The following is a 13,380-nucleotide window of genomic DNA, read 5'->3' on the forward strand; positions in this document are numbered from 1 at the left end:
ATAAGATGCCCAGAACCTCAGCCCTGCGCAGGGTGAGGGTCAGTTGCTTGGGGTCCCCGTGCGAGTACATACAGTCCCCCAGCTTGCCCTGCCCTGGGGTGATGCGTGCACACGTATTGCCTTGTGAACCCTGCTGGTTTCCTGGAATCAGCTGCTTGGCAGGAAGGGCGGTGGTGCGGCCCGCACCTCCCCCGGCCTGCTCACTGTACCGTGCTTGGCTCAGTCTCAGCCCCAAGGGCCCCACTGCCAGGATCCTGTTTGGGGACGCTGGCTGCCAGTTCCAGCCCCTTCCTGTTCCTGCAGGCCCACAGAAGGGCAGCTCCGAGCAAGGGGAGCCGCAGGGCATGGCTCTGGGGGTTGGGTGCAAACCCAGGTGTCGAGCTCCCAGTGCCTGGCTCTACCCCCCAGAACCCCTCTGGCTCCAGCGTTTGGTGTCCTGCTTCCCATGCTGGAGCACCCCTTGGTGCGACCTGCACCGGCTGGAGGAGCTGCACGACGACCAGCTGGAGCCTGGCTTCTGTGAGCAGGCGGCCCGCTTCTGCACACACATCTGAGGCACAGCTCAGACCAAGGCTTTGCCAGGTGGCCACCTTCTAACAGGAAAGCATGAGTGCCCTGGGGACAGTGGCGGGTCTGTGCCCAATGCTGGGTGAGCGGGTTGAGAGGCCCTGGAAACCCTGAGGGGTTCAGGGTGGCATCATAAGCAGACCAGGTTGAGCGCATGCAGCCCAGGGCAGAAGGGAAGCAGCACCAGAGCGGAGCAGATTCTCCCAGGACAGCTCTCCTGTGTGGCTGCAACTGTCCTGGGGCAAAGGGGTAACTCCAGGATGTCTCTGCCAACTTGGGTGCACACATGTGGAGGGCAGAGGCCCTGGTACCAGCCTCACATCCATCCTGGAGGGGGTCCGGGAATCCACCTTTGAGCCGTGCTGTCCTCAGTGCTGCGGGACCTGGCAGTGACCTACGTAGACACCATCCACAGCGGGGCAATACCCCACTTGGAAAGCACTGTGCTGGCCCTGGCGCAGGTGGAGAATTCAGCAGTGGTGGAAGAGGCCCTGGCCTGGTGCAGGGCGGTGCTGAGGCCACAGTCAGCACTGCCCACAGAGGCACTGCTGGAGCTGCTGGCGCTGCATGCAGAGGCCAAGTGTGAGGCCTTGCGGGTGTTCATGGCACACACCTTCTGTGACAAGGTCCACCTCAAGGTCTTCCAGTGCCACCTCAAGGTCCTGTGCGGGGCAGCCGGAGTTTGGGTCGCATCCTGGGTGGGGGTGGGAGTGCAGCTCCACCAGCTCCAACCTACTGTGTCCCTGCAGGACCCGCTGGACATGGAGCTGAGTGTATCACCGATAAGCAGGAGTCCTGGGACCGGTGCCAGGCTGCGCTGCAGGAGCTGTCCAGGGACCTGGATGCCCACATCCACAGCAGCACATATGCAGTGTCCTGCGGCTACCTGGATGAGTGCCGGCAGGTCATGGGGCAGTACTGGAAGATACCAAGCAAGGGGCTCATGGTGACTACAGCAGAGGGGTGGCCGGAGCAGGCTGGGGGCCTGGACATCTGGATTCTGTCCAGGCCCGGGTGGGGGTTGGGAGCTGGGGGCCCGGACACCTAGGTTGTCTCCAGCTCTGGCTCTGGGCGTACCTTCCTAGGGCTGGTGACATCCCTGGCGTGGTGTGTTACCAGATTTGCCCATTATTTTGGGGTGTGCTCATTAAAGGGATACGTTTCTAGGGTCTTGGTAATTCTGTCAATGTACTGCTTGTGTACTGGTGTTTCTATACGGAGCTGTATATCTCCCTTCTGCAAGTCCTCACCCCCCAATGGAACTACCTTGCAGGACTCAGTCTCAATGGGGCTGGGTTCCTCCAGTCACCAAATCAGTCATACACACAAACACACACAGATTAACGTGACACGCCTGACCTGGCCGGTTTGATCAGCATGGACAGGCTGACACCCTCATATGCCAAGAATCAGTTCATCAGAGCAACAATACACTGCAGTCAGGCACAAGCACACAGGTGAACAGACTCCCTCTGCATCCGGCTGGGTGTCCAGCTGACACCCTCGTGGGCCAGCATTCAGGTCATTAGGGCACGTCTGAGTCAAACTGGGTCAATCAGCCTGTACAAGCTGATCCCCTTATGTGTTTTAAACTCAGCACGTCCCAATCTTTGGCCTCTTGATGAGCAGACCCCACAGTATTTTTGGGCTTCGCAGGGATCTTTAGCTTAGGTAAAAGAAGTGTTGCTGCAGAGCACGGGAGGAAAGAGAAGCAGAGAAGGAAAAATATACCCAGTTACTACCAGGTTGACTATAAAAGTTATTTATTGCTAAGCATATGAAATATATAATGGTACTAATAGTAATAGATATGCAAAGAAAAAACAAACACAAGCAATTACAGTACTACCCTGGTTTCACTAAGTATTTGGGGAAACTTAGCTCGAGCTTAACTAGTACAGTTCAGGGTCAGAAATTTATGCCTAGAGAGAAAAGAGAGAGAGAGAGAGAGCTGGGATCTCCCCAGTCCAAGGCACTTGGGTCTCAAAGCTGACAGGTAAAGTTCCTAGCACAGTCCTTGAAGGGAGACGATATGTTCTTCCAGCGTCCCAAGAACAACAGCGGGTGGTGTCAGCACACAATTTTTCTTCTTGAAGCGCGCACGCTGCTGCTTTTTACAGATTTTTATACCCTCAGTTCAGCTGCTTCGAAGCATTCTCAATGGTGTAAATCATTGTCTTTTCTCTTGACAAGGGGTTATCTGGTTTGGAACATCTCAAGAAACTGATTGATAATCAGGAAACACATAAGGTTATGGAGTACCCAGACACTTGGGAGCCAGCTTGAAATTCCTATGGATAGCAGATATACTCATGGGATATCTCATGGTTTCTTCAGAAACAATAGATAGCTTGCAGCATCACGATTTTGGATTTTTACTTGTTGTGAACAAGCCTCAGCTTAGCATGACTTTTCCAGATCTTACTATAGTCTTTTAACAGACTTAAGGCATTTATTGGGCTGTTTATAACCTTTGGGCAGGAGGACTTCCACCGGTCGTCCTGGGAAAAGCATGACAACACCTGGGATTAGGGCTCCAATGGGCTGGACGCTGTGATGAACCCTTTACCATTGTTCAAATGTTGCCCATGCCCCCTCTGACTCCGTCTCTTGCCTCAGCATTCCCTAACCCGGCAACCGAGTTTTAGTCAATCAAGTTTAAATAGGCCTCCCATAGCGGGACCGGGGAATGTACGGCCCAATATACCTATTAAACTTAGAGGTGTGTGTGTGTGTCGGGGGGGGAAGTCCTTTGTAAATCCAGATTAGAACTGGTCTGATAAATGCTGAGCTGGATGTGTGTGAACATGGGTTGATTAACATTTGGAGCACAGATTCCCCATCATGCAGTGCTCTCCTGCTTTTCTGGTCCCAGAATTCACTGCAGTCTCTGCTTCAGGCTTTCTGTTCTCCATCTCTCATGTAAATGAATGGTCATCTGGTTCCATCTCGGATGCAAATGAGACCTAGGGCAGTTGATTCACTCTTGTTGCCCTGATCTGGAGGGTTTTAGGTGTGTCTCTCACTGCACCTTAATCAGTTTCGTTTAGGCATGGGGGGAGGGGGAATTCTTTGTGAGTCAGACAGACTGCATCCTGTGCCCCAAGAACACAGAGCTGAGACGTAACAGGTGGTTGGGGCTGGGCACAGCTGTGGCTCACCATGGGCCATGCCGTGCAGGCGGTGAGTGTCCTGCAGAAGTTCCTGCAGTCCCAGGATGCCGTGGCCAACACCATCCTGCAGGCAGATCATAGCCTCAGCGAGCCCGACAAGGAGCTTTCAAGTGAAACCGCACCTGGCACCCCTGCCCCACCTGCTCCACACCCCAGCCTGGCCCTGACACAGCACCCGGTGCCCCCCAGAGCAGCGGGCATGGGCGGAGGCAGCGGAGTGCAAGGCGGCAGCGTAGCGGGCAGCACAGGAGGTGGCCAAGCAGAGCGGCAGGAGGCTGAGCACAGCCATGAGGAGCACATGCGGCAGCTGAAGGCTCAGCTCGAGGCCGAGCACCAGCAGCTGCTGGACGAGCACTGGCAGGTGCTGGACCACAAGCTGCGGGTACAGGGGGCTGGGTGAAGCCCGGATGCCTGGGTTGTCTCCTGGCTCGGGGAGCTGGGTTCCCAGATGCCCGGGTCTGGCTGACTCTGCCCCCACCCAACAGCAGCAGTTGCTGATGCAGCAGGGCTTCCAGCACCAGGTCGAGCTGCTTTAGAACGAGATCCGGGGCCTGCGGAGACAGAGCGGGGCTGTGCTGCTGTCGGGATCCCGCTGCCCTGCTGCAATAAAGAATGCTCTGCAGATGCCCCAGTCTCCTTTGCCTTGTGGGGGGCCTGGGGACTGCCGGGGGCACTGTGGGGAGGGGTCCTGTGGGCAATGTCTGTGGGGCTGGGGCTCTGGCGGGTGGGTGGCCTTGGGGACATGTGTAACACAGGCATATGCGTGTGTGTGACACACAGGTATGGGAGGTTGCATGTGAGACCCCCTATGTGGGTGGCAGGACAGGGTGGGCATTGGTGTGAGCATCTTAAGACGTGTTGTGGGCATTGGTGCGCCTGAGTGGGTGTGCGTGCGAGAGCTGGGGTGATGGCATGTATGGGACGAGCTGAACTGGGCCTCCACGTGTCACATGTCTGCACATGTGTGTTGTCAACACGCCAAAGTGGCAGCAGTCGTGTGACAACTGCATGTGTGTGTGAAACCGGCATGTTCAGGCGTAGAACCAGCCACACTGCCGGCAATAGCTGAATGTAGCGAGGCATGTATGAGACCACGCGAGTCGCGTTGTGGATGGCTGTGACAACCCTGCCCATGTGTGTGCACGTGTGTGTGCGTGTGTGTGTGAGATTCCTTCACCACCACCTCCCTTGGAGCCCCACCCAACCTGGGCTTCGCATTGGCTCTGGCTTTTGCCTTGTTTTCCATCCAAAGCTGCCCTCCTGGCTCTGGCAGCACCGGCCAGCCAGACACAGGGCAAAGTAATGGGCCCTGGGGCCAGCTGGCAGTGTGGTCTGGGGTCTGGCAAAGCATGCTGGGAAAGGGCAGAGTGCTTAAGGGGCTGGCCAGAGGTGTCAGATGCCAGGTGGGCAAGGCAGGTTGGGGCTGGCTCCTCCATCTCCAGGTTCTCGCTCCTGTGAGGGCCGGAGCGCAGGACACCTGGGTTCCAGCCTCAGTCAGCTGAGATGTGCAGAGTCCCTCCCCGTGCCTCAGTTTCCCCACAGTGCGGCTCGTACTCCTGGCCTCCTGGAGCAGCGCTAGGCAGGTGGAAGCTGGGAACCGTCCCACAGGGCGATGCCAGAAATGACATGTGAATCTTCACATTGGCGATGCTGCTCTCCAGCTCCCTGGTCTACAGCAGCCTGGGCATCACTGACCAGCGCCCTGGACCAGCTGCAGTATCCTTGGCCCCGGGACTGGTTAATAACCTGCTGCTGCTGCCAGCTCGGGGGAGGTGGTGGGTCCCTGGGCCATGGGGCCCATACCCATCTCAGGGACACCAGTGTCCATGTTTCCTTAGGAGCTGACGGAGTACATCCAGGCCAAGGCGGTGCCCGGGGCTGGCCAGGGCCAAGTTCATGCACTTCTTCCTGGCCTTCGTGTGGGCCGTGCAGGACTTCACACTGTAGTTGCAGCTGAACGGGCGGGACATCACGGCAGACGAGTACCTGGAGCATACACTGAGGCTGAGGCTGAGGCTGAGGCTGAGGCTGAGGCCAGGTGGGTGCCAGGGGAGGCTGCACCAGGGTGAAGGCATCCTCCCAAGGTACGTAGGGCTGGCCTGGGGCAGGGAGGCTGTTTTCTGGGGCCTGCCGCGCCCCTGGAGCAGTCACCTCTCCCCTCTCACTGGTGGCTGGGGGGCCCGTGGCGGTACACCGCTTCTTCCTCACCAGCAAGTGCTTCGTGTTCAAGCAGCCGGCCCGCGGGCAGGACCTGCCTCGGCTGGAGGAGACACAGGACTTCCCGGCCAGGCCATCCTGTGCACTGAGGAGGCGGAGAAGGAGGTGGAAGGTGCATGGGGGCAGAGAAACTGTGTGAAGTGACACCAAGTGTGGGTGGCAGGGGCTGAGCTTTGGCCACAGCTGTGACAGCACCACTTTGCCGAATTGCATTAGTCCCACGTGATGCTGAGCACCTGCCTGGCCCCATCCCCCCACGCCTGAGGGCTGCTTGTACAAGGTCCCTGTGCCAGAACACGCTCGTGCTCCTGCAGTTTCCTGGCCCGCCCTGCCCCAGGCTGATGCATGCACACTTAATGCAGGCTGAGCTCTGCTGATTTCCCACAACTGGCTGCTTTGCAGGAAGGGCAGTGGCACGCCCCGCACCTTGTGCCTCCTGGCTGCCTTCCAGCCCCCTCTGACCTGCCTGCCCTGAGACGCTGACTGAGACGGGATGAGCCTGGAGCTCAAGCTCGGGGGACAGGTCTCAGCCCAAGGCAGAGCTTGCCAGGCCAGGAAAGGAGGCCAGGAGGGGTCCCGTGTGAGGGAGGCCAGATTGCCCTCTGCTTCTTTCCCTTGCACTTTTGCGAGCTGGAGTCCTGCCTCCTGGAGGCAGCAACACTGAGCGCTGTGCTGCAGCACAGGCTTCGGACACCAGTGAGTGACTCTCCCCATCCAAGCCCTCAGCCTTGACCCTGGTGGCAGGTATGGGGGTCCTGTCCCGGGGGGCACAAACCTGCCCTGCCACGGCCTGGTTAAAAGCAAAGAGGACTCCTGGCTCCCAGCCCCTCTCCTCTCGGAGCCAGGGTAAGACGCAGGAGTCCTGGCTCCCAGCCCCATCTGCTCGATCCACTTCCATTCATTTCATAAAGGAGGGGTGCCCCGAGGATTTTGGGGACTGACTGAGGGACCCGGTGCTCTGGACAGGCCTGTGGGACCTGCGCAGGACAGTAGCTTTGCTGTCATCCAGCTTTCAGCAATGGCCTTGAACATACCCATGGAGCAGCCCCTGTGCTTGGTGGGGAATGACACCGGCGGGGAGCTAACGGTGAACCCGAATGCCCTGGAGATCCTACGTGGCATCACCCAGCCTGTGGTGGTGGTGACCATTGCCAGGCTGTACCGCACTGGCAAGTCCTACCTCATGAACCAGCTGGCCGGAAAGAGGACAGGTGGCTACATGGTCTCCTGTCCCAACAGCCCCCCAGGGAGATGTCTGGTCCCCTGGTACATCCTTCATCCACTTCCAGCTGTCCTGTGGGTTTGTGTCCACACCTCTGGGAAGGGCTTGAATCTAGTGCTCAGGGCAGAGAGGACTGACACTCTGGACACCTGGGTTGTGTCCCCAGTCCAGGAAGGAGAGTGGGGGGTAGCGAGTTAGAGCCGGGTGTGGGGGAGCCAGGACTCCCGGGTTCACTGCTGTGTGTGTGCAACTCCTGCATCCCTCTGCCTGCAGGCTTCTCCCTGGGCTCCACGGTGCAGTCGCACACCAAGGGCATCTGGATGTGGTGCATGCCCCACCCCTGCCGGTGTGACCTCGTCCTGGTGCTGTTGGACATAGAGGGGCTGGGCGACGTGGAGAGGGTGGGCGAGAGAGCTGGACAAGGTCTTGGGGTGTCCTTGGGTGACACCGCTCCTCCCAGCACTTTGGTGGGGTGGAACGGCATGTGCTAGAGCCCCACTGGCATGCCAGGGGTGGGGGTGGTGCTGGGGGGGGAGGGGGAGTTCTCCAACCTGTCTTGTCCTCAGCAGACAAAACCATTGGTGACTTTTGCCATCCCTCCACTTGGCTGAGCCACCCCTGGTGCCTTATCCTCCCTCCCCAGGGTAACACAAAGAATGACTGCTGGATCTTCGCACTGGCTGTGCTTCTCAGCAGCCTGTTGGTCTACAACAGCAAAGGCACCGTCGACCAGTATGCCATGGAGCAGCTCCAGTATCCTTTCCATGCAGGGGAGCTTTGCAGGGGTGTGGAGCTGGGCCCCCCAGCCTGTCCCTATCAGTTGCGTTAGACTCCTTAGCTGCACCTGCCGACCAGCTTCGTGTCCGAGCTGATGGACCACATCAAGGTCAAGGCCCAGGAAGGGGATGGTGAGGGTGATGACACAGAGTTCATCCGCTTCTTTCCTGGCTTCATCTGGGCTGTGCAGGAATTCACCCTGCAGCTGATAAGCAATGGGCAGCCGGTGACAGAGGATCAGTACTTGGAGAATGCGCTCGCCCTGAAGCCCGGTAAGAGGGAGGCGGCTGATGGGTAACTCTGTAGGGTGGGTCCCCTGGGCCCTGTTCACCTGCCATCGTTGGTCAGAGATGGATACAGGGAAGGGGAAGATGTGGAAAGGTCGAGAGATTGGTGTGAGCAGAGCTGTTCTGACAACCTCAGCACCTATGAAACTTCATTGGCTGTTTCCAAAACTGAACTCTGTTAGCATCGAGCCAGACCTTGGTGTGAGCTGTGCCCAGGCACCAGTTTGTGACGCCCTGTGACTGGCATGTCTGAAGGGCTGTGCTAACAACCCTCAGCAGGTACCACCAGACTTTCAGTAACTCTGCTTCTCTCTGGACCCACAGGCAACAGCAAGAGGGTGATGGAGTACAACCTGCCACACCAGTGCCTCTGCAGCTTCTTCCCAACCTGCAAGTGCTTCATCTTTGTCCAGACAGTCCCCGCAAAGGATATCAGTCAACTTGAGTTGCTGCCTGAGAGCACCCTGGACCCACAGTTCCTGGTACAGACCTGCCACTTCTGCAACTATGTCTTCCAAGAAGCCAAGGCCAAGACAGTCAAAGGAAGGCACTGTGTCAATGGGCGAAGTACATCTACCACACGGCTGCTCTTACAGAAAGACATCAATGTCCATGCATGCTGTTTTGCTGTCTGGGCTGTGGCGCATCCTCCAAGGGGAGGATTGTTTTGAGCTGGTTGTGGAAGGTGCGGGGGGGGGGTCTCCACAGCCACTCTGCAGAGAGATCCCCAGGGGCAACCAGTCTTCAAGCTCTCGGCTGCTCTGTCCTTGAGCTTCGAGTCTGGTGGTCTCTGGGCTACTCTGATTTAGGTGCAGCTTCCCTGGTCTCTGTCCTGTAGGAACAGGATGGAGGAGACTCCCTCTCACTTGCAGAGTGTTTTGCCATCTGTGGCTACAAGGAGGCCTAGAAATCTCCCACCAGATCCTAACTGCTTTTCATGGGGTGGTATCGCTCCCTGAAAGATCTTTACTCCTCCTCCTACTCCCAGTGTTCAGCTCCTTAGTCCAAAACTACGTGAAGACCATCCGCAGTGGGAAGGTGCCCTGCATTGACAATACCGTCATTGCCCTGGCCGCCACAGAGAACGAGGCTGTCATCACGGCGGCCCTGGCTCATTACGAGGCTGAGATGAGGAAGCTGCAGTTGCCTGTGGAGCTGGACAAGCTGTTGGAGGCTCATGGGAAATGCGAAGAGGGAGCCCTGAAGCTTTTCATGGAGCACTCCTTCAGGGACAGCGAGCAGCAATACCAGAAGCAGCTTGTAGTAGGTGGGGCATTTTGGTGTGGGTCTGCACTCCTATAGCCTGTCTGTACAGGGTCCAGCCTTGGAGACCACAGCTAGTCTTCATTTGCTGGGGGATGGTGTCTTGAGGCCTCGCTGAGCACAGATGTAGGACAGAAACTGCTGCATCCTTAAGAGCTCAGGCCAACAGCCTTTATCTTGTCAGTGGCTCACTGGATCCACAGTCCCTCCAGGCCAGCCCACCCGCCCAGTTAGCCAGTGATCATTCGGTGTGCCCTTCTTCCAGTTTGCCACAGAAATGTGTACAGGTCCATTCCTGCAGCAGAGGAGTCCAGAGGGGACAGAAGCCCAACCCTAGCCTTTTGTTGTGCAGGTCGGGATAGCCGAACAGCGTGGAAACATCCTGGCTCAAAATGAAGATGTTTCCAAGGAGATCTGCCTGGCCCTGCTGGAGGAGCTCCCAGCCCCCATGAAGAAGAACCTCAGTGATGGAGTTTACTCACGACCTGGTGGTTATGGGGTCTACAAGGCAGACCTGAGCCAGGTGGTGGAGGGTTACTGGGGAAAACCCAACAAAGGGGTCAAGGTGGGTGTCTGCGACCAGCTCCCTCTGTTCTGCTCCACATTGGGGCTGGTTTGTTTTAGGAGCTAACACAGCTCCTGGAGGAGGAAGCTGGAATTTACTCCGGCTTGTTGAATCCCAGCTGCTTTGCCACGTACGGCCCCGTGGCCGAGTCAGATTCCCTGTCCTGTCACAGCACACAGAGAATGGTTTGAAGTGGCATGAAGTGAAGTCTAACTAGTATATTAGTGAGAGCTCATGAATAACCAAGGATTGCTGGTTTCTTGCCCCAGGCAGAGGAGGTCCTGGATCAGTTCCTGGCCAAGATGCAGCCAGAGGCGGCGGCAGTGCTGAAGGTGGACACCAAGCTGACGGAGGCAGAGAAGCACATTGTGGGTACGTCCCGTGAGCCATCCTCTGCTCTTTCCTTTGGTGGGTTGGGAGCAACACAAAGGTGTCTTTCACACCTCCGTCTGTGGCCTATGTTGGAGGCTCCTGGCTCTCCCACCAGTCCAGGGCTTTTGTGTGTCCCTTCTAACCCACATCCCTAGATGCAGCATGACCTGGGTCACTACCAGAACAAGATATGGAGAAGCACCTGACCTCACTCAGATGCTCATTTCCAATGTGGTTATTTAAGTGAGCAGGTGAAAAACACCTGAATGTGTTACAGTCGGTCAGCCCTGTGGGGCCATGGACTGAACTGACCTAGATATAACCTCTACTCCCAGCCTGGACCATGGCTGAAGTTCCCAAAAGCCACCAAAGTCCAACTTTCATTGGGATCTGAGGACCCAATCACTTAAATTGTTTGAGTAGAAGGGGCCAGGTCCCTTGGGTCACCTCTTTCCAGAGCAGGGAGTGGGACTGCATTTCCTCTCCCTCCACTACTTTTATCCAGATGAGAAGCAGAAAGCCGAGGTGTGGAGCAGCAGACGAAGGCAACGGAGGAGAAGAGGATGCAGATGGATGACCAAGAGGATGCTGATGAAAGACCAAGAGCGCAGCTACGAGGAGAACCTGAAACAGCTGAAAGCCAAGATGAAGGACGAGGCAGAGAGAGTTAGGAAGGAGGCCGCACAGGTCTTGGAGTACAGGCTGAAGGAGCAAGAGGCAATACTGAGTAAGGGCTTTACTAAGCAAATGGAGCTGATGCAGGAGGAGATTGAAGAAAGGGATGAAGTCCATAGATGTGACAGGTCTGCTCTCAGGTATCTTCACCACCATCGGGGAAGGCCTGAGAGCCATCAATGGCATCGCAAGTCTCACTAAATTCCGGCAGACGGCCCAGCCAAAACACAAGTAGCTGTGCCTCTGCTGGAAAAGGCTGGCTTCCTGCCTGCTGGCGCTTCAGGGAACAACCCCTGCCTGCAGCTTAAAGCTTCTGCTTAGCCATGCGAGCTTCAGGAAGGCGTGATCCACCAGCTGTGAAATACTGGCCCAGTGATGCAAGATCCCTAGATTCTGGCTCTGGGAGGGCAGTGGGATCTGGTGGGTTTGGCTGAGGGGGACCTCTGGTTTCTCTCTGTGGACCTGCCTCAGTGGCTGTGAGGAGGAGATGTGTGGACCTGTGGCACCTGAAGCAGCACCTGCCAGCATTCAGTGACGTGCATGTCAGCATCTGCTTCAGCCCCTGTACCCCACGTGCTGCACATGGCCTGCATCTTGTTTCACTCAGAGCCATTAAACAGCCTTGTATTGCAGCCCAGAGCACCTGCATCCCAGTGTTTGCTATCAATAAGGCAGTCGCAGCTGGTATCCTCCAGCCCCAGTGCTGGGATGACCAGGGGGCAGGACAATTTTTCTCTGTTCTCTGCCTGTGGAAGTGTTGTCCCCAAAGGGGACAACAGAAGCACACCGCTGGCACCCTCCTCTCCCAGCCATCGGGTAAACTGAGTCACGTGTAGTGCTTCTTACACATGTCCCACGCTCCCCACAAGTCTGCTCCAGGTGCAAGACTAAGCCCCTCTCTTCAGCCACGTTATCCTGTCCAGACATCCTCAGCGTGCCCTCCAGCTGGAGAACGCTGTTTGCTCGGTGTCGCAGGCCTGATCATTGCTGCCTAGGGGCTGAGGACACAAGGTAGAACTTTAGACTTTGCCTTAGCTCAGTCAGCGATAAACCCTGACCCCTCAATGTGCCCTGCTTGTGTCAGAGTGGTAGACAGGGCATGGGAAGCAGCTGCCTCCAGCGGTGCGCAGGGGGACTGGGGACCTTGGACTATCGTGCAATTTGCTGCAGGGGCCTGACTTCTGGGAAGCGTGTGACACCAGAGGAGAGGCACAAGAAGCATGCTTGGCCTGTGATCATATTTCAAATGGCAGGACTGGGGTTTCTGAAGGGATTTATGCTCCTTAGGAAGATGGGGGGAGGCGGAGGGGATGCTTTCCAAAGCACCAGACCATTTAACTGTGTTTGAAAACAGTGAGAGAAGCTCTGCGAAGTTGCACTCTCTGTCCGGGTGTTTAAGCCGCAAGGTGTCTCCATTATAAAATAGGCCCGTGATCACCTTTAAAGGCATATCCAAAAGTGGAGAGAGAGTCTGATGAAGAAGTACTAATCAATGGCAAATCCTCATCACAACCATTTCGGGGCTCCACTACCACCCCCCAGGTGTTCTCCCAGAAAAGCCAGGGGAAGCAGGTAGGAAGTCCCATCCTCAGGGCTTGGGTTCTCACCTGCCCACAGTGAGATGGACACCTGACGTTTGAGTGGGTTTCGGGTGTAACGTCAGAGGTTATGTGAGATGACAGAGGCCTGGGGCTGCCTGAGAATCTGCAGACCTGCCACATGCAGGTGGAAATCAGTGCCTCTGGCCTCTGCTGCTTTCTGGAAACCCAGGAGCAGCTGAGGATCTGGCAGGGTTGCTAACCGAATACCAAAAGGCAGGCACGCTCCGGCAAGGGGTTGGCCATCTGTGAATGCCCTGCACTTTCCTCTTCTCCCACCACTTACCAGCATCACCCGTGCTAAGAGCTGCACTCAAGAGGAGTCTAACGGCCACAACTGGTCCTAGGCAGCCGCGCTTTGTATTTTTGAATGCCAGCTTCAGGCATCAGAGTCACGACCTGGCATGTTTATACTGATTGCTATTTCATAGAGCACAAGCTTCGTATTATCTGATTGAGCTGCCACAAGCAGCTACCACTTATCCCTTACCTTATCTTGGCTATCAACTTCCCCATCTAGCACGGAGGCAGCGGAGATGCATCTGCTAGATCTGGTTCACTGCAAACTTTGCCACAAATGGGGAGCTGCAGGCAGAAATATAATTGCCGAGATGATATTCATCAAGAGAGACTTTTCTGAGGACAGACGTTGTGCTAAACCTAA

General features: G+C 56.5%; 1 protein-coding gene across 1 annotated transcript; it reads left to right on the top strand.

The window, feature by feature from the left end:
- Positions 1-5: 5 nt before the first annotated feature.
- On the top strand, positions 6-13,380 carry LOC102577077 (guanylate-binding protein 1). Its single transcript, XM_059718140.1, has 14 exons — positions 6-32; positions 426-519; positions 940-1,226; positions 3,748-4,122; positions 5,579-5,778; positions 6,924-7,168; positions 7,453-7,602; positions 7,749-7,932; positions 8,035-8,228; positions 8,568-8,810; positions 9,232-9,506; positions 9,859-10,071; positions 10,341-10,443; positions 10,949-13,380. Exons 1-14 carry the CDS (start codon positions 6-8, stop codon positions 11,317-11,319), a joined length of 2,961 nt encoding a protein of 986 aa, XP_059574123.1. The 3' UTR covers positions 11,320-13,380.

This window comes from Alligator mississippiensis, chromosome 15 (genome assembly GCF_030867095.1).
Source record: "Alligator mississippiensis isolate rAllMis1 chromosome 15, rAllMis1, whole genome shotgun sequence".
Classification (NCBI taxonomy): Eukaryota; Metazoa; Chordata; order Crocodylia; family Alligatoridae; genus Alligator; species Alligator mississippiensis.

Excerpts from the sequence above, each read along its gene's own strand:
- LOC102577077 (XM_059718140.1), top strand. The coding sequence starts at position 6 with ATGCCCAGAACCTCAGCCCTGCGCAGG. Across the intron at positions 7,169-7,452 it reads GCTGGCCGGAAAGAGGACAG|GCTTCTCCCTGGGCTCCACG; the intron begins GTGGCTACATGG and ends CTCTGCCTGCAG. Across the intron at positions 8,229-8,567 it reads TGCGCTCGCCCTGAAGCCCG|GCAACAGCAAGAGGGTGATG; the intron begins GTAAGAGGGAGG and ends CTGGACCCACAG.